The 27724-nt window shown below is 36.7% G+C and overlaps 1 protein-coding gene across 5 annotated transcripts in view; it reads right to left on the reverse strand.

Annotated features, from left to right (window-relative positions):
* grid2 (glutamate receptor, ionotropic, delta 2) overlaps nucleotides 1-27724 on the reverse strand; it is a 427585-nt gene that overhangs the window by 100296 nt on the left and 299565 nt on the right. For all 5 annotated transcript variants that reach the window (XR_005623733.2, XR_005623736.2, XM_039679482.2 and 2 more), the window contains exon 9: nucleotides 3371-3472. Coding sequence is in view for 3 of the 5 variants with exons in the window: in XM_039679482.2 (XP_039535416.1) it covers nucleotides 3371-3472 (102 nt within the window). In the remaining 2 variants the exon portion in view is untranslated. The remainder of the gene's footprint in view (nucleotides 1-3370; nucleotides 3473-27724) is intronic.

Here is a 27724-nt window from a genome sequence, read left to right on the forward strand (position 1 = left end):
ACCAACAGAGATGTGATAAAACATGCATTTATGAAGAACCAAATTGGATTCCCTTGTTCATCTGCACCGCAACAGATTTCTAAAGTCTTGCTGAACAAAATCTTGCAAAGTCGAAAGTTGGAGGAGCTCAAATTAGCAAGGAGCTTTCACAGGCTTGGCTGCATTCAACACACAGCTGCTAGCTGAAGGCCGTTGACCAACCATTTGAGAACAGCAAAGTCAAGTCACCTTTATTTATAAAGCGCATTTTACAATATAGATTGTTTCAAAGGAGCTTTACAATGATAAAACGGAAAAATGACTGTTTATCTATTCTTCATCTGAAGTCTCTACAGTGTTCAGATTTGTAAAGATCAATACAGTTAATTTCAACTATAAAGCAGTTCTGTAAAAAATGATGTCATCATCCTGCTCAGTTTAGTTCTCATACAACAGTGTCAGTACAGTCACTAAAAAATTTTTATTGACTCTACTGACACATAATATTGTTGAATATTAAGTCAAGCCAGAGGCAACAGTGGCAAGGAACCCAAACTCAGTCAGCTGACAGAAAAAAAAAAAAAAACCTTGGGAGAAACCAGGCTCAGTCAGGGGGCCGGTTCCCCTCTGGCCAACTAATGAACACAGTGTCATTATGATTCATCACGCTGGTATAGAGCCGAAGCTTGCCTTAGGGTCTGTGCGGAGGACCTGTCTGGTTCTTGTGGTCTCTGCCGAGGACCTGCGCCAATGACTGTCATGTCGACAAGGCCTTGACAGTGGATCGTCTAGTAGACACGGTCCCTGCTGACATTCCGCGCTGCGTTGTGTTGGTGTCTAGGTGCAGCAAACATCTTCCTCCGGAGTCTTCAACAGCTCTGTTCACATTCCATTGCAATCCAATACCACGGTATAGTGTGGCGCTAGCGGCCCAGTGAAAATAATAGCCTGCTGTTTATTTTTCATATTCTCTTAAACAAATCCCTATTGATGTCTGAAGTGTTTCTGGGAATATGTCAGGCAGATTTATCATGGAAGGAGTGTTATTGACTGCATGCAGCCTTCACATTAAACCAGCGCTTTCTAATCCTCACCAGACCCCCCTCGCTCAATAAGCTATTAGAGGAAGTGAGGATATGCATGCCAACTCGCACTATAGCCCACAAGGTGCCATCTATCAGACCTCCCTCTGAGGGGCTTGTGCAAGACCCTGCTAGATTATCTCAGACCACTCGGCCATCAGCACGATCTGAAGAATAGCTGTAGCGCTTAGACTAGGGGCAAAAACACAGCGACAATGACCCTTTTAACAGGATTCCTGCAATATCGTTTTTTATCTACATTGAGATGAAGCCTCGCTCTTATTGAGCCGACCTAGTGGGGGTACGGTTCCCCACACTCATGTCCAACCCATGTTATATTGATTTCCTCACTCATTATACAGCCATTCCTTCCACCCAACTACACATGCAGTGGTTTAAATTCACACCGATCTTGAGGACAATCTCTACTTTGGAAATCGATAGAAGACATGGAGCAAAGGTGATGCAACAATGTTGCTAACATTAGCATCATCTTGTTTTGTTCAAGTGTTATTGCTGCGGGCCTGCATTTGGTCAATGTGATGATCTATTATTTCATTCAACTCTACATAATGTATGCAACTATTTCACAATATTATGGTTTTACTGTATGTTTCTTAAAACAAATACAGCCTTGGTGCACATAAGAGACTTCTACCGGTGAGTAAATCAAAATAGTGTCATGGTGCATTGAGACTGCAATGTTTCACGGCAGCTGTGTGTGTGTGTGTTCTCAGACAGTTTTTTTATGTTTGGAACAGCACCAGCGTTTCTCAGACTGGTGAAGGGCTGTCGGAGCTGGCATGTCACGTATCCTGACACGCCTGCCACTGGGGCAGCTGGGAGCAGTGGGGAGTTTAAGTTGCTACCAGTTAGCAGTAAAACCGAAGGGAGCGCTCCATCAGCCACCAACAGGGAGCATGAGCCTTCCCCATCCACCTGAAGGTTTACTTTACAAATGACAACATATCCCATGGTTCCGAGCTCCCTGTTTCCCAAACCATATGCTACACCACAAGGGTGTATGGAACTACCCTGGCACGCTTACTTCGCTTTTTCTACATTTTTTGAGGAATAATTCATCCTGATTTTAATACAATGTTTGAACTTGAAATTACAATTTTGCATGCAAAGACATTGCAGTTTCACTTAGTCCCGTTATGTTATTATCCAGAAGTCTTTGAGCAAGGTAACGGCAAACTTTGTTTGATTGTTAATAGACACCTTTCATCAAACTTATGTGGTGCAACATGTACAGGAAATTATCACTCTAAAAAATGCTGGGTTTTTTTAACCCAATTTTGGGTCAAATATGGACAAACCCGAAATGTTGGGTTAAAAATGTAATGTAAAAATTTAACCCAACGGCTGGGTTAGTCCATATTTGACCCAAAGTTGGGTTAAAACAACCCAGCATTTTTTAGAGTGGGGAGATCCTCCGCATACTCTTGTGACGGTGTACAAAGATATTTAAATAAAATATTTCAAAGATAAAAAAAGACCTTTTTAAAGGTGACATTATTTTCACAAGATGTAATATAAATACATGGTATCCCCAGAATGTGTCAGTGAAATTTCAGCTCAAATAGTTTGGCAACATGTGCACATGTGGATTGAGTTGTAGTCCCCTGACTCATATGCCACCAGGGGGAGTTCAATAACATGACAGCCTCCACCGACTGCTCGCTGTTAGTGATTGTGGATGCAAGTTATTCACAGAGCGTTCCGTCAGGGCGAGAAATCATAGAATAAAGAAGAGAGAGAGAGAGAGAGAGAGAGAGAGAGAGAGAGAGAGAGAGAGAGAGAGAGAGAGAGAGAGAGTAGCAGCATCACCGCTTTCTTCTCCGACTGACTTCAAAGCAGGGATATGAAGAATTTAAACCTCTGAATTGTTAAAGAACTCCAGGGACTCACTCAAATCGGCGCTGGAGGGAAGATAGCAAAATTCAAATCTCAATATAACCTAGCTCCCTTGGTCTACATTCATCGCACCCCAAAAGTCACTCTTAATGTACTTAGAGACCGGTGACTTGATGTGAACAGACCTCTGGAGCTTACTGGAATGAATATGGATTACTCTGGGGTTACTTCAACCTTATGAGGTCCAGTAAAACAGAGGGTAGTCCTAATTAAGTCAGTTTGATGTAATTTACATTAGAGGTAAAGGGAGAGACCATCACTGAGCAACAGTGAATATTAGAACACCGTCATCTTTTAAAACTTTGTAGCTATGAAGACTGTTGTAGCTGTACTGTAAGATGACATTCAAAGCCTATTGACTTGACTGGTAATGCTGTAAGAGTACCTACCAGTACAGTGACCACCCGCAGGATGACCCCACGCATGTTGTTTTCCAGCTTTCGATCCGTCAGTGTCCCGTTCAGTCCGTGGATGGGGTCCCAAGTAGCAAGCTAAAAAAATGCAGACAGTTCAGAGTAAGTTCAAGGCATGCAGAGAAGGATGTATTGATTACACCAACAGCCCATAGATTTTTACAGTTATGTAAATTCATTTTTCGTTTTTTTTTTCGTTTTCATCTATTCATAAGAAACAAACATCATGAATGAGAACTTGATAATATATCAGTTGCTTCTCTTACAAATCTATAATTTTAAATGGAGATTCTATAGACATTGCTTGGACAATGGACTTGCACCCCAGATGCTTCTCCTGAAAAATGGTCCATTATCTCCTCTAGAATTTCGCATGAGATCTCAACAATGTCTCAAACTGTGCTAAGTTCTGTAAATATAAAGTTTCCAATGAAAAGTCAGATTTCAATATTAAATGGGATGACTTATTTACACAGTTAAAGAGTTGGATTCTCATGCTAAACATGGAAAAAAATCTGTTGGACGTAAAAAGTAAACGAGATCAGGAGAGAGCAGTAATTGACAAATAATCCACTGCCCACTGAGATGGATTTAAAGCCATTTCTTATCCATTTTTTTGGCTTCAAATGTCTTGAAATGCACATATGTAGATCAGAGAAATCAAAATCTACCTCAAATTTAGGACCAACACACTCTGAGCTGCAGAAGCCCCTCTCGCACCAGACACAGGGATGAGTTTTGCTTCTCTCACAGAGAAAATGATTATATGCCTTAGAGTGTATAGCCCACGAACAACACAACACAGATGTGATAGTGACAATGAATCACAACCCTTGCTTCCTGGCAAAGACACCTGTCGAACAAAGGGTGCTAAGAGCTTGTTAGGAGAGGGCCAGTTCAAATCAAAGATAGTTTCCCAGTTATCTGTGATTGTGTCGATTCACACACAAAAACTACTTTGTTAATCTGAAATAATAATAATAAAAAAATAAAAAAACAGTGAAAATATCAGGCCTGGATCTACATGGGGTGCTAGAGAAACTGTAATAATAGAATACACCTTATTGGCGAAAGAGGTCTGGCGTATTTGCACTGTGGAGAGCATCAAAGGTTTCTATTTACAATGTGTTTTTGCAGTGTTGAGCAATGTAGCCAATCACAGACAAGGCTGTTGATCTCTTGAACCCAATGGTTAATCAGAGTTGTTTGTTAGTAAGAATCCACTTATGGCTCAAAACACTGGAGTTTCTGTTCAATGCTGAGTTCTAAACACTGAGAAAACTCTCAATATGAATAGATTAATTGCGCAGTGTAGACATTGTGGATGAGGGGCCTGCAAGATTAACTGATCGTGGCATACTGTCAAAAATGTTGCCGTATCTAGGTAACTGCTCATTGGAGGTGTTATAGTAGTTATCAGTTAACTTTTCATTATTTGTGAATTCATTATTTTATTTCTCAGCGAGTAAACACAAAATTTACAGATTCAATTACATTAAAATTTGGCATGCAGTTTACTTAAAAAGTTTGAAAAAATGTGGAGTGATTTGAGAAAGAGACTACGTCAGACTCCCTACTTCCTCTAATTTGATTTCGCTCCTGTAGTCAGTCTGAGATAGCAGCCTATCTTTCAGTTTTCCACCGATCTGAAAACAGCCGGTTAATCCAACGATCAGAGGGCGGGCTGAGAGCCGTGACATAGATGCTAAGCGCCGAGTTTTACATTGTAGGTTAGAGAAATCGAAAACCGAAACGACCGCAGAAATGGGAAACAAGACACGGGATGCAATTCGCTCTGTTATGGAGAACGGGGTTTTTCAAACTGAAGCAAAAGTCGTTTACACCCATTTCACTCGCATCTTCAAGCTTAGACATTTAGCTAGGCTACCCGCTTATTGTAGTAATGTACTGTATAAGGATATAACTTATCCCCATGCAACGTCACTTCTGAGAGTTAAAGGCTATAATGGCTATAATGGCTGAGTAAAGGCTATAATGGTTGAATTCAAACAAAAGAATAAGGGCAAAAGAATGATGAAGATTATGTCTCACACCGGCAGAGGTGTGAAATGTTCACCAATTTACATCAATAGACCATGAATGGGCCAATTCGCCTTGCCAGACATAAGTCAATTACTGTAAATCGGTGTTTACAGGGCACTAAAATATTTGATATGCAACTTATCAGCCTTCTCTAAAACTTATCCAAAATCTCCACTGACATGGTTTTATAATAGACTTCATAAAACACATAGCCTAATTATAGAGATATCATCCTCAGATTTGAAATGAAGCATGACCACAATTGTGGCTACACTTCAGTTGTGGTTATAAGTTGCAATCCTACATTCACATACTATTTTAATACATTTAATACTCATATTAGTCATATATTTATTTATTTTTTGAGCTTATTATATCTCAATATTAACAACAGTCTGTTTAATTTTGAATCATGAACTAAACTATCAAGGGTTGGCTTTCTAAATATATATATATATATATATATATATATATATATATATATATATATATATATATATAGTATATATATGTGTGTGTGTGTGTGTGTGTGTGTGTGTGTGTGTGTGTGTGTGTGTGTGTGTGTGTGTTATGTGTCATTTCAGAATGACTTATGAGCAGAAACCTTTATATTTTGGGTATGTCATTACCGCATCACTTGCCAAAATTGGGGCTGACTTGTAAGGGGTTAAAAAAAAAATACCCAAGATGTCTAGAACACGGATAAACCATATTTTGTTACATTTGTATGTTTATTGTCTTTGTCCTTGTAAAGGATTTCCTAGAATGTTATAAGTTTTTATGACTTCAATGAGTCTCAATTGCAAGGGCCCTCTGGCTACGAGTATGAACGAAACAGACCATTACATAAGTGTACTCACTAAAGCCCACAACACCCTATTTTGTGTAAAAATAGGAAAAATACTACATCTCTCCAAAGAAATGTGAAGTAAACATATGAAAATCCATAGGTTTGTCTCCAATGTAGACACGCTTTTTATTTATTTATTTATTTTTTATTTCCCTCTCTCTCTATCAGCATAAAATGCATAGGATTTCCTGACAAAGAGTAAGAAATTACTGTCACAGATTTCTTTCATTACAATTTAATAATACATAATAAAACTGTAGATCTCTCTTATGATTTATAGGAAAATAAAGCAGCATTTGCAAGTGCTCAAACAAAAGAGATGGATTTTGTTTGGATTGAGATTAGTGGTATTGCTATTTAAACAAAATTGACTTAAAGCTTAGCAAGAGGAGCTATGTTCCTGCAGTCAACCTTTTTTAGCAAATAAAATGTTTGTCTGAAAACATTTCTGGATTGTAGGTTTGTATTTTGTTTGCCCTGTATGGAACATTAATGTCAATTGTCAGTCATATGCCTGTTTTAAGTGAAGAACGGCACTACTAACATACATTTTATACTGTGCAACAATTTTACACTTGTGCTACATGCACACACCTGGTTCTGGCAATTTTTAAACCACAATAAACAACGCATTCTCACCCCAAGGCGTCACCTTTGACCATGCTTCAATATTTGACGTTTTAGGCGCCCTTTAGCGTCACTTACATGATGTGATCCTACGGCATCATCTAACTGACGCTAAAGGAAAGCGTCAGTTAGAGGACGCGGTTAGGTTTAGGTGTGGGGTGGGGTAGGGTACACGCGATCCTAGGGCGTCATCTAACTGACGCTAAAGGGCACCTAAAGCGTCAGATATTGAAGCATGGTCAAATGCTTCCCAAGGCGTCAGTTACGCCTTGGGGGTGAGAATGGGCTGCAATAAATTACAATCAGACTATGACTCACCAAATTTGCTGAATACCTCTCTTTTTGATGTTAAGTAAACATAAGTTAGTCTCGCTTAATAAAACTGATGTAAAAATCTATTATGAATACAATGCAACATGAACACACACGAACAAGCGACACAAAAACAAGCTTTTACATAGAAACACAGCAAGGAGCAAACAATCATGATTTAGACGAGTAATTTAGGGCTTTGCTCTAATACCCAAGCACAAATCTGTTCACCAAACTCTAATTACACTTAGCTAATGTGTGCCGCATAAACAAACAATTTGTTGCCCTACTGTGCTCATTTTTCCTTTCGAGTTGGATAATAACAGAAAACAACTATTGATTTATTTGCCCAATAAAACAATAGCGTAGAGACAAAAGCAATACTTCCTGAAGTACGTCAAGCTACCTGTGAAAAAAATCCTCTCCGTATAGATATAGATTTCTGGGTGTCCTGCAAGAGAGTGTTGGAAAAAAGATTTTCCTGCTCCATCAAAACATGATGAAGGGGTTCGGAAGGCACAATGTATAAGACTTTGATGCTTTTGAGGTTTCCCTTCAAGAACAAACTGCATAAAAAATATGTTTGGAATAAAAAGCTGACACATACTTCTATGTCCAGCTTTGTACCAGACCAAATGTAATGTCAATACAAATGTCATCCTTTATGCATTCAGAAACATGGCACCAAAAGAACCTTGTTAAAAAAAATAAAAAATAAAATAAAAAAAACCCTCAATAGATCTGAGAGGTGATGCAGCTCACCTTCATACACAAGAGGTTTGAAACGCATCAATTTGACATAACACTGCACGCTATGAGTCGTATTATCATGAGCTCTGGCTCGTTATTAGCATAATATTTAGACTGGGATTAGACAGGGTACACACCATCCCATGGAGGCTAATATGACAGAGCCTTTACATAACTATCCACTTCAGAGGCGCTGGGGTCTTCTCTTTTTTTTTTTACCCAAGGCAGCCATTTTAAGTTAATTCTAATCAAATGTGTCTGAAGTACCAGCCTACTAACTATCATTATGTAATAAAATCACCTGAAATATTAATGGGCTCGAAGGGGTACGGGCATGTGAAAGTGTGTGTATTTTCTTTGACAAGAATTGATATTGTTGAATACCAAGCTACATCAAAGATCCTTCAAAAAGTTTTGTGAAGAAAATGGTTTGTATGCTAACCTTTGAGACTATTTATTCATTCTTCTCATAGGCAGTCTGCCCTTAGTGGCTTATCATCAATTCAGCCAGCTAGTCAAGGGCAGGGCAGTCCAAAATATTAACATGGAAATTAGGAAGAACATGTGATTCTCATGTGATAGGAACAACATAGATGACTAGACAGTTTATACATTGTATACTGTATATTATAGTCATGTAATAACTCAATGTAATAGAAATATAAAAGTGAAAAATAAATACAAGATGGAGAAATTTGACACAATTCATACTGATCTGTGCACGTAATTGAAGGTGAGAAAGGACTAGCCTGACTCATGTTTATAACTTCAAGCTGAAGCTTAAATAAAATGGATTCTCTTGAACTGGATGTCCATGCAGCTATAACAGATCTTATAGAATGGCGATTCCATATAGATTGTTTTCTGGTGCAAATAAAAAAAAAAAAAAAGAGAAAGAATGTTGTTCCTGTCTCATTTACCCAGATGCATTTATAAAATAGCAGCACAATTCAATAGACAATCAACCTTCAATTTCTGCCATTAAACATTTATTATCAGTCCATTTCCTCTCTTGTGGGAGCAGGTGGAATATTTTTTATGATCTATGATTGATTGATTCACAAAGCTCCATTAATTAAAACGAATGTTTTTGTGGTTAAGGACACTGCTATGCTTTTAAGTGTCCCCGCATTGATCTCAAGGAATAGACTTTTGAAGAGTGTCCCTGAAAAGTAGATCCAAAGCAAATGCGAGTCTAAAATCGGTAATTCTGGTTTGATTGTGCATCAATTTAATATAAAACCCAGAGACTGTCCACTGAAGCTGAAGCTGCAATATCTGATAGAGGTCTCCTTGAGCATGTCTACATGAACTAATAACAGCTATATTTACCACAGGCGAGGCATGCTAAATGCCTGTGAGAAATTTCTAGCCTCATCTAATCTATAAAATATTATCCATCGGGAGAATATGTAGCCCTATTGCTGAATTGCTGCCGCTGACGGCGTCAGCATGAATCGACACATCCATCAACCTTTGGGCTCGTCGAACTGATGAAACACAACAGGCCGACCTGGCGATTTTCAAATCAGAGCATTCTAGGAGTTAGATCACTGCTCCTGTCTTAAAGTAGTGTCTTTTATATATTTTACCCCAAAACAAATTCATGTTTCATCATTTACTAACCCTTGTGTTGTTCCAAACCTTCATGGAATACAAAAGAAGGAATTGGAACAACATGGAGGGTAAGTAAATGATGAAAGAATTTTCCTTTTTTTTTTGTTTTTTTTTTTTGAGTACTATCACTTTAAAAAAGCATCAAATAGACACTTTATATGACCAAATAAAAGAAAGATACCCCAAAATACACTACCATTCAACAATTTGGGGTCAGAAATTAATTAAAAGTTGATCAAAGGTAAAAGTAAAGACCTAAAGTTACAAAAGATTTATATTTTAAATAATTCTTGTTCTCTGGACTCATCGCTCATCATGTTGACTTCTGGGAGAAGTGAGAATCACAACAGGCCAAAAAAACTCAGAAGTGAGAATCACAACAGGCCAAAAAAACTCAGAAGTGAGAATCACAACAGGCCAAAAAAACTCTAAAAAGTATCATCGTCAAAATTACTGAAGCAGAACTGTCATTCTTTGGTGGTTTAGTTTCAGCAGGGGTACTTCTGAGGCCATGGTGTGGCATCTTTTAAAATTTGTTTTGCATGCTGAATCTCAAGCCAGCGGCAGAATGTTTGAAATCGCCTAAGAGTTAGGGTGAGCTGCCTCATCCCGAGAAAAAAAAAAAAATACTGTAAATTTCAAGCAGAAAAGAGGCGAGAGAGAGAGAGAGAGAGAGTTCTGCCTCTTATCTTCAGAGGGACAGATAAGAGCCCATTTCTCACTGCAGAATAGAAACAAGCTCTCTGGCAAGAGAATGACACCATTAGCATCCCATAATGCCTCGCTCTATTCTGCACATTCACATTTTGTGTGCGGGCGTATAACGCTGTCCGCTCTGGCTGTTTCTGCACTTCACGTTTGGATCTGTTCATCTTCATCACATGCAATTGCTGCCACTGCCACAGAGCTGGAGTTAGCAGATAGTTTCAAAGGTGACGTGTGGATGTGAGCGACCTCATGGCCGGTAATGCCAGGGTTTCGATAACCTCTTAGGGTGATGATGTGACACGTTGCTGTAGTGCAAGGCAGACGAAAGTCAACGCAAAGATCACTACAAGCAAGGTGTCTTCATAAACTTACCATTTATCACCCGTTCCTGTCTTAAAGCGATGCTCTAAGCGATGTCACACGTTTTTTTTAGGCCCAAACATTTTTTGTCACACACAGCAAACATCTCCTCAATATCCGCTTGCTGCCAGTCCTCTAAACACACTGTAAAAAAAAACAAAAAAAAAAACATGGTCTAGACAACCCAGGCTACACAAATGGCGACAAAAACAAACTGCGGCAACCCACTCCACGAAACGTCAACAAGAAGTCACGTCACCCGACATCGCTTAGAGCACATTTAAAGTAATGTCTTAAAGCAGAGATTTTAGTACATATTTTAGCAGTGACATAAAGTTAGAAAATTCTGTCATCATTTACTCACCCTCATAAGTCATGACATTCAAAACCTGTATGACTTTCATTCTTCTTTGGATCACTAAAGAGGGAAGTCACATGGGTTTGGACAAACATGAAGATGAGTGAATGATGAAAATACCAAAAAATAAAAGTAAAAAAATATATATGTTTTTGCAAATTATTATATATATATATATATATATATATATAGAATATTAAAAACCCACAGCTACTGTAAACAATTTGGGTTAGTTTTTTTTTTTTTAGTTAAAAAATTAATAATTAATTAACAGTTTATTCAGAAGCATTCAATTGATAAAATGAGACAGTTAAGACATTTATAATTTTACAAAAGCTTTCTATTGTAAATAAAAACTTTTCTTTTGATCTTTTTATTCATTAGGGAATAAATATTTTGTCGTGGCACCAATAAAAATAAAAAATATATTATAAAAAAATATAAAAATTCTGACAGTATAAAATCTGAACAACTGGTCTTATAGGACTAATCAGAAAAAGAAATAAATAAATAAATATAATGTATATATATATATATATATATATATATATATATATATATATATATATATTGTTATGTATTGTTATATAACATATATGTATATGTTTTTTGTTTGTTTGTTTGTTTTTCCCGGCCTATTTTTACCTAAAGACACACCATCCAAACAATTACCATATTGTCAATGCTGGCCTGCAAATCTAGTTCACCTCACTGAATCCATGTTCACAGGATTTCCATATGTGTCTAGCAATTCATAATAGCAGTTATGCCTTTCCTTGCCAGGATGCTCCACTGGGACTTTATGGGATGCATCACTATACTAACATATTGCAAGCAGGGTCATATCGATGGAGCCCTGCCTCAGGCAATTTGTAAACAGACTTCACAAGTTCGTGGTTCAATCGACGTAAACACAATGCTAACGATGCAAAGCAGCACCTGTCATACAAACAGCCAAAGAATGACTGCCCCCACAGGCTTATTAACCACAAACAGCATTATCACGGCAGTCGTCTTAAGTCAAAGTCATCCAGAGAATCTCTCCATGCATATTTCAAAAACACCTCAATTCGCTGGATGATGTGTGGCTTTGCCATCAAAAATAGATGAGTGGACTTTAATTTTGCATCAATCTTACAATTATGCTTCAAGTCCTCTAAGAGTCAAGCAAGTTAATATTATAGAAAATACTTATAAGACACGCCATTCTCTACAAACACTGATATAGAAATGTACCAGCAGAAGCTTACCAAGGATCCCTTTTGTTTTTAAGTCAACATTTGAAGTGGATCAAACTTCATTTGTTGGTATATATATATATATATATATATATATATTAGGGGTGTAACGGTACATGTATTTGTACCGTTACCGAAACGGTTCAATACAAAAAATACATGTACCGTTACACCCCTAACACATACTGTATATATATATATATATATATATATATATATATATATATATATATATATACTACTGACCAAGCAGTAGGGTACCATGTGGAAAGACTGACCATAGCATATGCCTATACAGATAGACTGAACATAGCAGATGACTCAACTTTAGCAGGTCTGTTGGTTCCTATAAATAGTATTCAATAATAATATCTGATAATGAAGCTATCCAATGAGAGAAAACGTTTCTGCTAAGACAAACTCCCTTCAGGGTTTCCAGTCCATTCTGTTTTGTTCAAAAGAAACCACAATGAGGTGTACCACAACCGCCCCCATGGACATGAAGTACAAGACATGTACACATGTTCAATAAATAATAAAATAATAAAAATAGTACAAAAGACACATGGAGCTTTATAAATTCTGTCATGCAAAAAGGCAAGGTAAAAAGAAAATGTCTAAATCAGTTTACAAAGAATAATGTTGACATTTGCAATAAAACTAAAATTGTAAAATAATTAAATAATTACTTTGTAAATATTGGCCCTATTTTATCACAACAAATTCGAGATGGAAACACCATTGGTGACACAGTACCAGATAACGTTAACAGTGTTTTTTTTCTCGAAAGTGTACAATCAAGTGACATATTGACAATTGTTCAGAAGTGCCAATTCAAAAAGAAGAAAAATCAAATGATTATAATGATATGAATATGGTATTAATAAAGCAAATTATTATAGATGTAATTATTGAATCTTTTACATATATCTGTAATTTGTCATTTACTTTAGGGATATTTCCAGACTGCATAAAAATAGCCAAAGTAATTCCATTGTTTAAAAATGTCTAATTAGACCAATATCATTACTTCCAGTTTTCTAAAATTCTGGAGAAGTTATTTGCAATTAGACTGAATACAATTCTGAATTTAAGAATAAGTAATAGTCAATAAGGAATTAGTCTTAATCACTCAACTGCTACAGCAGTTATGGAACTAACTGAAGAAATTACCAATGCTATAGATAAAAGGCACTATTTAGTAAGTATCTTTGTGGATCAAAACGTCTTTGATACACTGGACCACAAGATATTGTTACATTAATTATATAAATATGGTATCACATGTGTGGCACACTAATGGGTTGCGAGCTATTTAAAAAACAGAAGTCAGTTTGTAAATTCGAAAAATTGTAACATAACTTGTGAGGTACCACAAGGATCGGTCCTAGGACATATATTTTTTCCTCTATATGTAAATTACATGTGTGTCTGTGTCTCAGTTACTTGGGTGCATTCTGTTTGCAGATGACACCACTTTTTCCTATTCAGGAAAAAATATAAAAGATGTCTTACAAATTGTATGAATGAATTTCAGAAGATTGTGAAGTGGTTCAATGCCAATAGATTGTCCCTAAATATCAGCAAAACTAAATTTATGATATTTTGTAGTACGTAAAAAGAAATATGTTGAAACGTCATTGTTTATTAATGGATTCGAAATTGAAAGGGCACATGCGATTACGCTTCTAGGTTTTATGATAGAATTTAACTTAGATTTAAATAAGAATGCATTGTTTTTCCTGTATACCTCATTGATTGTTCCATATCTGACCTATTGCATTGAAGTGAGGAAATGCCTGCAAAATATACATTAAACCAATTTACTCTTACAGAAAAGAGCGATTAGAATTATTAGTGGAAGTATACAGAGATCCAACTAACCCTTTATTAACACTGTAAAAAATGCCTGTGAAATCTACAGTTATTTACTGTAGATGTCACAGTAACAATACTGTAAAAGATTTTTACAGTAGAATATTGTAAAGGTTACAGTAAGACCTTAAAAATCAAATATAATACTGTGGAGTAGCAGATCAACTTTATTGATGTAATTTTGTGTTTTAATACCTTAGGAAAAGAGATGGCTGCACAAGACAGCTCAAAAGAACTGGAACTGTAAATGATTTTGTGTTGACATGAGGCAGACATTATACGTTTTTACTTCTTTCTGCTCCTTTTCATTCATGTTAAATGCTGTCGTTGTATTTGTTTTAAAGGAATGAAATAAATGAGAAATAAATAAAGTAACATTTTCTCTTTGTGTATGCTAAACTAAAGCAGAATTAAGACTGGGAGACTGCAAGGTTGTGACACAGCACGCTGTAGACTGCTGAAAGGAGTGAGGAGCTCCAGGCCGTACAGTACATCAAAGTTCAGTCTGTACTCTACGTGTCTGTTACTGCACTGTGTGAATGGAATAAATGGAACTTAAATGGATTGAACAGACTTTCTTTTGTTAATTGAAGTAGTTGTCAGAGGTTATTCTGCTTTACCTGAAAAATTATAATTAATCCATGAAGAGTAAAAGTGCTGTAAGTAAACTCCCATGTGACAATTATTGATGCATGCAAACACATTCGTAAAATAATTACAAAGTGAAAAAAGTTAATGGAAATATGTTTATGATGAAAAGAGTTTTGTGAACACAATTATGAGTTAAACTGAAATATTCATTTGAACTAATGATTCGATAAACAATAATGAATTTGACTGTAATGATGGACTAAAGCCAATCTATTTAATATTTAATCTTCATAGACAGCACAGGGCTTCAGAGAGGTGAACGTGTGTGCTATTTTAATAAAGCTTTCTGAACAAAGTCAATTAGTTTATATATATAAAAAAAGATTAAAAACAATTATAAATTGAGATTGAACATTTGTGAGAACAAGCACACCAAAGTCAAAGATTCATCACTTAAAAGTATTCACTGTGTTCACTGATTAGTTTTTGAAGTTTCCAGTAAGACCATGTTTGAGCTTACATCAAGCATTACCACTATTCATATTTTTTTTTTGAAATGTAATTACCTGGGGGGAAAGTTTATTATTCTTATTTATATAAAACAAAGACAGCTTTGTATTCACTGCCTTACTGTTTGTAATGGCAGATCTAAATCTTGTTATATAATGTTTGCAAGACACACGATTCTGCAAACTGTACCCTAATGTAAACACATAAAATTAATAAAATAAACAGATGGGTATAACGTATTGTGTTAATCTATACTATTATCATAATCCATACTTCACAGTTTATGGTATTATGAGTTATATTCAAAGTTGTATTATTTTTAAGATTACATTTATTTATACTACATAATATTAAATTAAATTTGTTTTGTTATTAACCCTTGTGCATCCTTTACATTTTTGTCCTTTTCAGGTTTTTTTTATCACTTTGCCGGTGTTAATGCTAACTGCATAACATTTGGCACAGATGTGTATTTTTTTTTTTATTTGACTATTTCACTGCTAGCACTATTTTCCCTCTCAATGCCTTTTGGACAAAAATGGCCCCATTGAAAGCCATTAAAAGGGCAATTTTTAATCCCAGGGCAATTTAACTATAAAATGATGAAATCTTTGTTAAGAGGCTTTCATTCTGTTGGCAAGGCTTCAAAATTTAAATTTTTACCATTTTCTTTTTTTTTTTTTTTTTAATCAGATGGTGCCATTTGTCCAGATTTGGCCTATAAAACAAATATCGTTTTATTCCTGTTTTCTTCTTCGGCATATTATAGAGCCAATTGGATAAATTGTGCAACGCTAATTGTGTGTTGGTATGGATGTCTGAGTGTGGTTTGTATCCGTGTAATAAAAACAATGTGTGTGTTTGTGTGCTTGTAATATTTGAGGGAGAAAAGCTCAATTGCAAATCTAAAATCCAATCACTGTGTGTATCAGTGGAGTTTTGCTGGCACCCAATGGGGAAAATCTGTTACTGTGCCCAAACAAACTCTTACAGAATGCTCATTTTTTGAGATATCAACCTCAAATTTGGAACACAGAGTTCAACTTATTTTATAAAATATATATTTTATATAAAATTAAATAATTTTAATTTTAGGTATAAGTTTATGAAAAAAAAAATGGATTTATTGATGTGTTTTATTTATTTTTTACTTCAGCAATAATCTGCCATGGGTCTTTAAAATGATACCATACTTAAGTCTGTGCTCCCAAGCTTCACATTTTTATGACAGTTTTTTGACAAGGACATTTTTGTCCTCTATATAACTTTTTTTAATTGGACAAGGGTTAAATCAAATGAGTTTATTATTTAACATTTTGGTTTATTTAGATGTTTTTGCCTGAAGCAAGTAATGAATGGCAATGTTTGATGCAATGTTGATGATTTTTTTTTAAGAATACTTTTAAAGATTATACAGAGAATGATGCAAAATGAACAGAGCAAAATGAAGAAATTTAGATATCGTCCTGCTCTAATTCTGCCTGTTCACGCACATTTGCACGTGTACTAAAAAAAAGGTGCTCGCATAAATCAGTAAAGATCTGAAATGACACTTAATTGAGTGTACTTCCTTCCTTACTAGCGCATTAAAATTAGAGCTACACACTATCATACCCTTCAGCAATATCTAGGGCAACTGTGAAAAACTTCCTCCTCATCCTATTAAGACATTGACAGAGTGTGGACTGACTCAACCTTCTCCAACAACATGCCTCCCAGGGAGAGCAAAGGAGTGAGCGAGTGAGAGACCAACAAGCAGAGGAGGAGGAGGAGGAGGAGACAGGAACGACTGCGAATGCCTCTCGCCTTTATACTTAAAGCAGTTCTCCTTTATATTTTAAGCAGTTTTGAAGTTGATGCAGCCCTAAAGTCTAGCCCCAAAACAGTATTATGAGGCAGCAGAACGGGTAAGTCCGAAAGACCTGTGGGATCCTGACCCCGGATCCTTGCACCCTCTCTTTATCTGCCGCATGAGGCCGGAGGTGGTGGGCTTCAGGGACACACTGATTCAGTCATGAGGAAATGTTCTGTAGATGGGATTAGCCAACATCATAAAGCCTGTATTATGTAGTCCCTACTTCCTGCCAGCAGATAATGATGTGGCCATGTTAAATATTTCAGGCGGTGGTTTGCTAAGTGCTTTTTCTCAGGGGACCGCTGTCGTGCACTTTTCCTGTCTAACTGTGGCGTCCTGCTCCATCTCTCCCTGGATGGAGCACCTGGAAAGAACACTGATCTTGATGCCAAGATACACTTTAATTACAGGAATGGACGTGAAGGGGTCATTTATAGTGGAACATACTGTATGATTGTGAATTTTTTTATCTTTTTTTTTCTTCTCTCTTCTCATGAATAACAGATGACAAGTATGATGAGTATTGAGAAAGTCATTATTTACACATCCCCACGATGTTCCAAACCTGTATGACTTACGGAGCTACTTTTATAGGGAGTTTCCATCCTTTTTTAAGCTTTACAAGCCAAGACTTAATTAACTTTATATCATCGTATTGAAAAAGGTGGCCAGGATATTCTTCAGAAATTCAACAGAACACTGGTTTGAAAATATCTTTTAAAAATCTAGTTTAAATGTGGCAAGCTAGTAATGTACTCTTTATATTCAAGGTTCCATATGGTTTTCAAAAATGTATTTCTTTTAAAGGGGACATATCATGCAAAATCCAATTTTTTAGCCCTTAAATGCATTTTGTTGTATATTTGGAGTGTTTATAAGTACAGAAAACATGAAATTATTCTCTTCAGGTGCTTCGTTTATATCTTTATATTCTGTTTTGGTCATATTTTTCAACCTGTTCAGAATTTTCTGTTTTCTATGACGCATCACATCACAGTATTTGCAGCGGAACTGACAAATAAGGACATTGACTACCGGTCCAACACTTCGAGCAATCCGCCATTATTATTTCTCGCTCCGATTTTGTAGTCCGAGCTCAATGATGCAGAAGTTACGAGAGGGCAAGTCAAAATGTTCGGTTTTTGGATGTAGTGACCTGAATCACTTCAAGGATTCCCACTTCAACAACCTCCGCCATTATAAAGAAGGGTTTGCTGATTGGCTTCATCTGAATGAGAGGTAAATTCCTTCTATCTTTGGAGACGACGAACAGATTTCGATAAGCTGTAAATATCGTTAATAAAAATAAATTACTTTACTTTCTTAAAACACATGGTGGTCATGGTTTAGCAGTACCTTTGTCTTTCTTTGTTTTTGTTTTGAAGTAACGTTACACGTCTGCAGTATTCTTGTTCTCGAGTTTCATCAATGGTCATTGAGCTGCTGTGTTTTCTGATGCTTTTCTAAATGTATCATAATATCAATAAAGATTTTTTGTGGTAAGATTAGACCGTAGTCATTTATCTTGTCAGTGTCCTTGTTTTAACAAGAGAAATAGCAACGGGTCGCTCAAAGACGCACATCAGAAAAGGGGTAGAAAAGGGGCTTGTGGAGCTATAATAATGAGGAATTCAGACCCAAGCATTGCAGTTATGTTTTATACCACAACGGTATGATTTATATGTAAAAATGAATGATTTAAAAGCATGATATGTACCCTTTAAAACATACAAGATCTCTGATGAATGTTGCCAGCATCTTCCTGAATATGCCACACAGATTTAGGGCAGTTCTAAAGGCAAAATGAGGCCAAACTGGCTATTAGCAAAGTGTTCCTAATAAATTGGGTAGACTTTGCTAGCAGCCGGTTTGACCTCATTTTGCCATCAGAACTGTCATAATTCATTGTGGCATAGATTCAACAAGATGCTGGAAACATTCAAAGATTTTGGTCCATATGGACATGATAGCATTGTGTAGTTGCTGCAGATTTGTCAGCTGTACATCCATGATGTGAATGTCATATCACATCCAAAAGGTGCTTTATTAGATTGAGATCTGGTGATTGTGGAGGCCATTTGAGTTTAGTGATTTCATTGTCATGTTCAAGAAACCAGTTTGAGGTGAATTGAGCTTTGTGACATGGCACTGGAAGCAGCCATCAGAAGATGGTACACTGTGGTCCTAAAGGACCAAACATGGTCAGCAACAATACTCAGGTAGGCTGTAGCATTTAAGGGGCACAAACTGTGCCAAGATAATATCCCCCACAACACCAGCACCATCATGAACCGTTGATACAAGGTAGGAAGAATCATGCTTTCATGTTGTCTGCACCAAATTCTGACCCTACCACCTAAATGTCACAGATATAATCGAGACCAAGTAAAGTTTTTACCACTGCAAATTATAGCCTCAGTTTCCTGATGTTAGCTAACATTAGTGGCTAATCTGCTTAAAACCGTCTGGCACCAACAGCCATGTCACATTCAAAGTCACTTATATAATCTTTCTTTCCCATTCTGATGCTCAGAACCCACGGATCGTCTTGACATTGGCCGTTTCTCAATATGAGGTCTTGTCTGTAATTGTGTTAATGTGAATTTCCAATTCAAAGTTCACATCTAAGTACAGTTCAAATACCCGGATGTGGTCTTGATCCTCCCTTTTTATTGAAGATAAAGAGAGAGTGAGAAAGAGAGGTGACTTGTACGGACTTGAGACAGCTAGGTATCCCAGAATTCATCACGCACCAACCAGCAAGCGTCAATGGAAAAGAAGAAAACCAGTGTAATTTAAAATTACTACTGTTATCGTCATAAAATGTTTTCAGAATGTAGTTGTTTAAAGCTCAAATCTGCGGTTAATTTATAAAGATAGTGCCTATTTAAAAAAAAAAAAATTATCTGACGTTTTCGGAATTGTGAGATCCAGGCGATCACCGGACGCTCAGCGCTCATTAACCCCGCCTGGTCCATCTGACGTTTGCCACTGGCACTGATGTCTCTAGTCTAGTGGTTAAACATGAGAAATAATTCATTTTGTGTATATCTAATGGCCAATCTTTGGTCTAATTAATCTATACTGCACTTTGTTCCCTGGCAAATCGCTTTGGCTGAGGGCAAAGTGAAGTTTCATAACTTTATATAATTAGACTATTTGAATTTAACGTTGTAGCCTACAAGAGAGCTGACTTATGTTTGACTGAATCGTTTGCTTAATTTCTTATTGTATAGCTTCTTTTACCTTTTAGGTATTATATTTACAACATGTAGTTTAGGCAATATGTGCAAATGTACTCTGATTCATTTCAGACGTAATGTTTCAGTTTCATTAAATGACAGCGCTGGCTTTATAGCCTCTTAGTTATGCTATTTCGTGTCTACGACAAATGCGTACAAATATTTTGGACCTGAATTTGTATATGTACTAATTTTGTAAATGCATTTTTCATGTACATATACTTTATGACGTAATTTTTCAAAACTCCTTCCAAAAAAATATCAATGAATTTTAAATTCTGAAAATAAATAAATAAATAAAATAAATTATATATATATATATATATATATATATATATATATATATATATATATATATATATATAACCTCATCACAGAAGAGTCACTCGAAGGCCACATGATTCCTGCCTCTTTTTTTTTTTTTTTTTTTTTTTTAGCACAGACAACAGCCTTGGGCATTTCATTGAAGAATGGGCAAGCGAACAGCCATGTTTCGCTTTTATGAATCTTTCTGACATATGGCACCTTTCACGTCAGTTTCAGAGCCGGCATTGGATCAACAGTATTCTTAGCTTTTTGATGAAAACACTTGTCGCTTTCACACCTTTGCTTGACCTTTAGAAAGTAGACAGCACCTGTGGCACACACTAGCTTTTTTTCTGACGGCTTCATCAGCACCTGGTAATTACCAGCAGGCAGCAGAGGAACCTGCAGTGATCAAAGCCTGAGGCACAGAAGAAAGAAGGGAACAAGGAGAGAGAGTGAGAGAAACAACTGGCAAGTCCAGGCTCTGAGGTATGGAGAGGTGAGGACACTATGGACTGGTTGTGTTAATCCGGCTGGAGCAGGAACATGGGAATGCGCTGATCCACAGAGGCATGACGAGTCTAAACGGCACTGTCTGCGGTAATCCTCGGGTTTACATGCTGTAATTCTATTGGAAGACTGCAGGAGCACACACTGGGGGTCTAACCTAAAACCTGCAACCACAGCCTTCAATACACCCTCACTGCGAATGCATTTGGTACTGCATTATGATGCAACATCTTTTAACATGAAATCAACATGTTGTTATTATCAAAGTTGAAAACTATCAAAGTAATTATAAAAGTTGGTATAATCACAGCCATGCTGATAAAGAGTCATATTGCACTCCTACTTGTGTGGCATTGGTCATTTATGTACACATGTGTGTCTATCATCTTTCTGTAGAAAAAAAAAATGCTGTTTATCCTTATACTTTCTATGAATTTCTCTTTTTCATGGCAAAGTTCTCAGCAAAACAGCATCATAAATAAATAACGATCACAGGGGTTCTCTGTACTTTTCAAAATCACCCAAAATGGATGTTTCGTTCACTACAGGTCTAAGATGTTTCCCAGTGCCACAACAGATATTTGTTCCAGTGAAGTCTAGGCGGTGACGTGCAGCTCGGCTTTGAGGACTACACTTCTCTATACTGAGCAAGAGATGTTTATCTCTACGACTATTCAACATGCAGCCACAATACAAACACAAATACAAAAGCCATAAATAAATAATGAAGAAAAAGGAATGATTTTAGATTTCTATTTTAAACATTGCACAAGAATATGCAAAGAGAAAGATATCACATTACAGGGAAACCTGTTAAGAAGCGCTACAAAGCACAATCGCAGTCTGGAGAAAAATCGCTTATTTGAATTTACGTATAAACATCCAAGTTACATTTTGTACATTTGTATTTGAAAATGATGTAAAATATCACAAACAAAAACTGTGTTATTGTCTTTTATTTTTTCTGTATGGCATTTTGGTGGAAACGTACATAAACTTTGTAATGTATTTTAGCGGTATTTAAAAAAAAAAAAAAAAAAAAAAAAAAAAAAAAACAAAGCCTAGAATTGCGAACACATTAGCTAAAAATCAAGGTCAAGGTAGCATTTTTTGTCTACCTTTAGAAATTTGTTTTAGATTAAAATACTGCTGCCGCATCAACACAACATATGTAACATACAACATTAATAAACATTTCAAATCCTAAAAACCCTGCATCATAAAAACAGTACATCTCATAACACCACCCTCAGTTCCTGCCTGTTTTACCAGCTATTGCAGTTATTTAACTTCCTGCTGCAATTGCTCAATTACTGTAATTTAACAGACAGTGGTACAAATACATACAGTATTTGTATTGGTTATGCTAGCATAATAGAACCCTGAATCTCCGACCAGCGTTCATCAGTGCATACTCAGGATACAACACATGTGAAGTCTAATAAAATCTTGTTTGCTCAAAAATATCCTGTAAAGAGCTAATTGTCTGCATGTGTCCCCATAATTTTTCCTGACACTCTCACCAAGTTAATTATTTGAGCTCTCAGTTTTACTGTTAAATACCAAACCAAACAATACTTCCATATCTTAAAACACACTCTGTTGCTTTATATAAAAAATAACATATTACTGCTCACTCCATAGAAAATATAGGCGCTGATGGACCCTTGTCCACACCCATGACGTGTGTGACTTAAGCTCACTGAGAACAGAAACAGAAACCTGTTTAATAACTTCAACATGAACCACAACAGAGCTCCTATCCAACATTAGTCTCGGGTCTATGATGACCTCTTCAGTTTTTTTTTTTGTTTTTTTTTTTTTTGACATTGATCTGTAGATGATGGTCGTCAAACCAGCCCACAAACATTTCTATAGCAGCTTTGTAGTCGTTGAAATTTCACACTCACACAAAAGTCCTGCAATCCAATTTAAATTTAAAACTTTTTCCATTAAAAAAAAAAAAAAAAACTTTTTTTCATCTACAATAATTCTCACAACAACTGTAACTGTGACAAACACCTTTGGATACAAGAAAATTCCCATTAAATCACATGCAATTTTATTTTATTTTTTTCTGATATAAGTGAACTATGACCCCTTCCATGAGTGCTTCAAGAAGAAAAAAAAAAAAAAGATTCTGCTGGCAGCTCAAGTAAAAGACCTCAAAATAGGTTTAACCTGACATTGTATCCGCATCATAACCCACATTCATTCACAACCCACATTCATTAATACAATAGGATTTTGATCTGAAAGTTCAAAAACTCTTCTAGCCAAATTCTAGGACACGAGAAACTTTAGCGTAATAGAATAAGTGCATTTTTGTCTTTGCACAAAAAGTAATAGATCTCAGTAAAAGCCTACAAAGTGGAATTGAGGACTAGTGTGGAGATAAATATGGGACTGCATCGAACAAAAGCGTTGCTATGCCTAGCTCTTTCCCCATATCTATTCAATCACTTCATCCTTTAACAATATGATAATATAATCCGTGTCACACATGTGGAAGAAAATATCTTTTTTACTCTTGGAAAATTGAAGAGGGGCTGCGGTTGAAAAGAGAAACTCAAGGCATTTAACACATTGGCAATCTACAGGGAGATGTCTAGACAAAATGTGCCAAAAAAAGTAAAATGTCTTTAAAGCAGCACAAATCAATGATAGCCTTGCTCATTCACACTCTCTCCATCTCCAATCATACAGGCTGAGACAGCTCCTCTCAAAGAACATCTGAATCTACCTATAATGGAATGGAAAATTGGGGGAAATGGGTCAGACCCGAGGGGATTTCTTTCCCCACTGTACAGTTTTCACATATTTAACACGGGCGCTTCTACAACCTTGCCTCGCGAGTCGCCGAACACATTAATGCACATCACCCAGTCGAAAGGGTACCATTTTCGAATATGAACACACAAAAAGTCATGTTGTACAACTCTGGCCATACCCTTAGGGCTGACTTTATCTAGTCATATGACAGATCGTTCTCAACAGTGAACTACAAAATATTTAAGACCTGAAACAAACTCTAAGTATGTGAACACATGCGCTTTTAGCTATGCAAGCTCGTTTCTGTGACTGTGAAATGTGCCAATCCACAATGTATATGCAATTATGTGTTGCTGTTTTCAGCTAAGGACCATTTTCTGTCAGGGAATGAAGGAAAAGAATCATATTAAATGAAAAAGCTCACATGGTTTAGATCAGATTCTAACCTCTCCCGAAGGACCTCCAGCATTGTCTGCACATATTGTATGTTTCTCTTATCAAACAGACCTCTGGAGTACTCTGCGGATAAGGCAGACATTCAAAATGTGCAGTGCGGGGGGTCCTTCTGAGCAGGTTTGTCTTCTAAATAACATCTGAACTAATGGCGCACACATGTGAAGGTAACCTCAATCCATCAGATTAATCTGATCGTAACTTCAACCACAGATAGAGTGGTGATAGAGAACTGCAAATGATGTAGTGTACATTTCAATAGGTAAAATATTTGCATACTAATGCAAACACTACCGTTTAAAATTTTAGGGCCAGTACGTTTTTTTTTTTTTTTTTTCTCAAATAAATGCTGTTCTTTGAACTGTATACTGTTCTATGAATGTTATACTGCTAGTTATTAAGCAGCATAACTGGTTGCAACACCGGTAATAATAAGAAAATGTTACTTGAGCACCAAATCAGCATTTTAGATTGATTTCTGAATGAATAATGGCTGCTGAAAAATCATCTTGGCTTTTTATTTGAAAAATAATAATATCTAATACTAGAAAACAGTTATTTTAAATTGTTTTACACACAATACTGTTTTTGCTAAAAGTAATGCAGCCTTGGTGAGCACAGGAGAAAAAAAAAATCTTACCGACCCCTTTCCGTAATGCATGTTTCTATGCTAATGATGTAACATATGTTAAAAATCACATATGTAAGCTTTAACTACATTGGCGCTTACTGATGGTCATACATAGTTAATGAGCTGCTGATGGGATGTTAAGATGGCTAATAATAGACTTTCCTTATTCTCTAATCCCAGTGACGTCTACCTAACTTGTTCTCTTGACGTCTATCTAACCTTTTTCTCTGCAAATTTTCCCCACCTCTTCCGGCTCAGTGGACCTACACATTAGCGCAAACTCCATCACATATTCCCTACTGACTGCCCAACCTGTGCGCTAATACATTTTAAATGAAGGCAAAAACAAAAGAATATTTTGTATCCCAGCATGGATGATTAGCCAAAATGGCTAATCGAGCAATTACGCCGCAGTGAAGCTTTTAGATGTTTTGATATATAGAGAGGTAAGCTGAATGTAGCCAATGTATTTAATGATGTGGAAAACTAATTCTTGCATGGTGGTAAAACTAATTGTGACAGATTGCTTTTAACCATCATAATGGAGATATGTACACAGTACATCTACATATTAGAGTAGGGTCCAAAACATTTTTAAACCATATTAAAAAAAATATATAGGATTCAAAATCTAATTTATAGCTTGAAACAATAAAACATCTTATGATTTTGAATAATTTAAAACACAGAAACATTAAAATTTTCCCTTTTCAATTTAACTTGTCACCCAAAGTGTTATGCAAATAATTTAATTTGTATCAAATCAAAATCATTTTCACTATCAACCCTGTGAATCTCTAAATAGAATACTGTGTCAAGGATATAACACCAGTTGTTGAGATATTGATATCACTCTTTACCCTGGAGTCAACTTCACACCGATTACCCAGGCAACAAGTCTACGTTAGAAACAAAAGCTATTAAATGCTACTACAAAAGGGACTGATAATGTTCAGGACAATTGACCATATAAAAAGAGAGCAAAGGTTGTCCAGTCCCTTGTTGTGACACTAAAAATGTGGATTTAAAAACTACAAAGTTATTTTAGAAAGATGCTCAAGTGTGTTAGCTGCGAAGAACATCCCCCTCACAGGAGGTAGCTAAGATAACTACTGCTAATGTGTTAGCAGGTGGTCACATTAAACAGATTTTGTATCTGGTCAATGTCAACAAGTGTGGAAATACATACTGGCATGTCTGTAAACACAGCAATTAATTGAAGAGATGTTTAAAACACAAGTGGCTTAAACATATGTTCAGTACTACTTGTGAAGAACTGTCCTTTTATGTATCTATATGTGTTTGAATATTATCAAGCCAGTGTAAATACAGATTGTTTACTGCAAAAGTAATGCATGAGAGTCTTTATAAAAAATAGGGACTAAAATGGCACAGATCAGTAAAATATTTCAACGCATTCTCACCCCAAGGCGTCACCTTTGACCATGCTTCAATATTTGACGTTTTAGGCGCCCTTTAGCGTCACTTACATGACGCGATCCTACGGCGTCATCTAACTGACGCTAAAGGAAAGCGTCAGTTAGAGGACGCGGTTAGGTTTAGGTGTGGGGTGGGGGTAGGGTATACGCGATCCTAGGGCGTCATCTAACTGACGCTAAAGGGCGCCTAAAGCGTCAGATATTGAAGCATGTCCAAATGCTTCCCAAGGCGTCAGTTAGGTGACGCCATGGGAGTGAGAATGGGCTGAATATTTAAACATCGCTAAAAAAAGATAAATGTACTTAAGCCAAATTGAAAAAACAGATAGATAGATAGCTGGACAGACAGAGAGACAGAGAGATGATGGATAGATGGATAGATGGATAGATGGATAGATGGATAGATGGATAGATGGATAGATGGATAGATGGATAGATGGATAGATAGATAGATAGATAGATAGATAGATAGATAGATAGATAGATAGATAGATAGATAGATAGATAGATAGATAGATAGAATTGGTCAGGGAGGTGCTCGAGGATGTTTTCGCTTCGTAGCCAAAAAGTTCTCTTCACTCCTGCAGGCTATTCTCTGACTATCTTCGAGAATCTTCTAGACGAGCAGCTTCCAGTCGGTGTTGGAGTGATGGCGAGTTCCAGCGAGTTTCACATTCCTGCCTGCTGAACTGAACAGTGTGTGTGTGTTTCTCCCTGGGTGCTTCAGCACTGCTGCAAGTTTTTCTCTGGCACGTCTTTATAAAGACGATCTGCCCGTGTATTTCCGAGTGCGGTATTCTGATAGATACAGCTGATGGGCATGAGTGCTGTTTTGATGTGTTTGGCTTCGATCACGTTCAGACAGCGTTTGTGGATGCGTCACATTCTCCCAGCGGGAACATGACCATGGCAATGTAACGGTCGAGACTCGATGAGCTCAATAGAGCGAGAGTCCCTTCATCCACACCCCGATCTATTTTTCTCCACGCAAGATAATATTTTGGCTGGTGACCAGGGTGATCTAAGACAGCAGGTCTGGAACTAAACCGACGAAATATCCTCAGTCCACACCCCGTTTTTCACATTGCAGCCCATGCGGTTCCGAATGAGTTCATCACCTTGTGATGCAGCGATATACATGATTTGATGAACCAGGGGACCGAATGAGATCGCTGGAACTCATTTGGTCCCCCGGTTGATGAAATCATGTATATTGCAGCATCACAAGGTGAGCTGGAGTCCTCTGGAGATGATGGCTCATCTGTGCTGCCATCCTCGGGTGT

Source organism: Pimephales promelas, chromosome 14, assembly GCF_988280905.1.
Source record: "Pimephales promelas chromosome 14, fPimPro1.hap1.1, whole genome shotgun sequence".
Taxonomy (NCBI): Eukaryota; Metazoa; Chordata; class Actinopteri; order Cypriniformes; family Leuciscidae; genus Pimephales; species Pimephales promelas.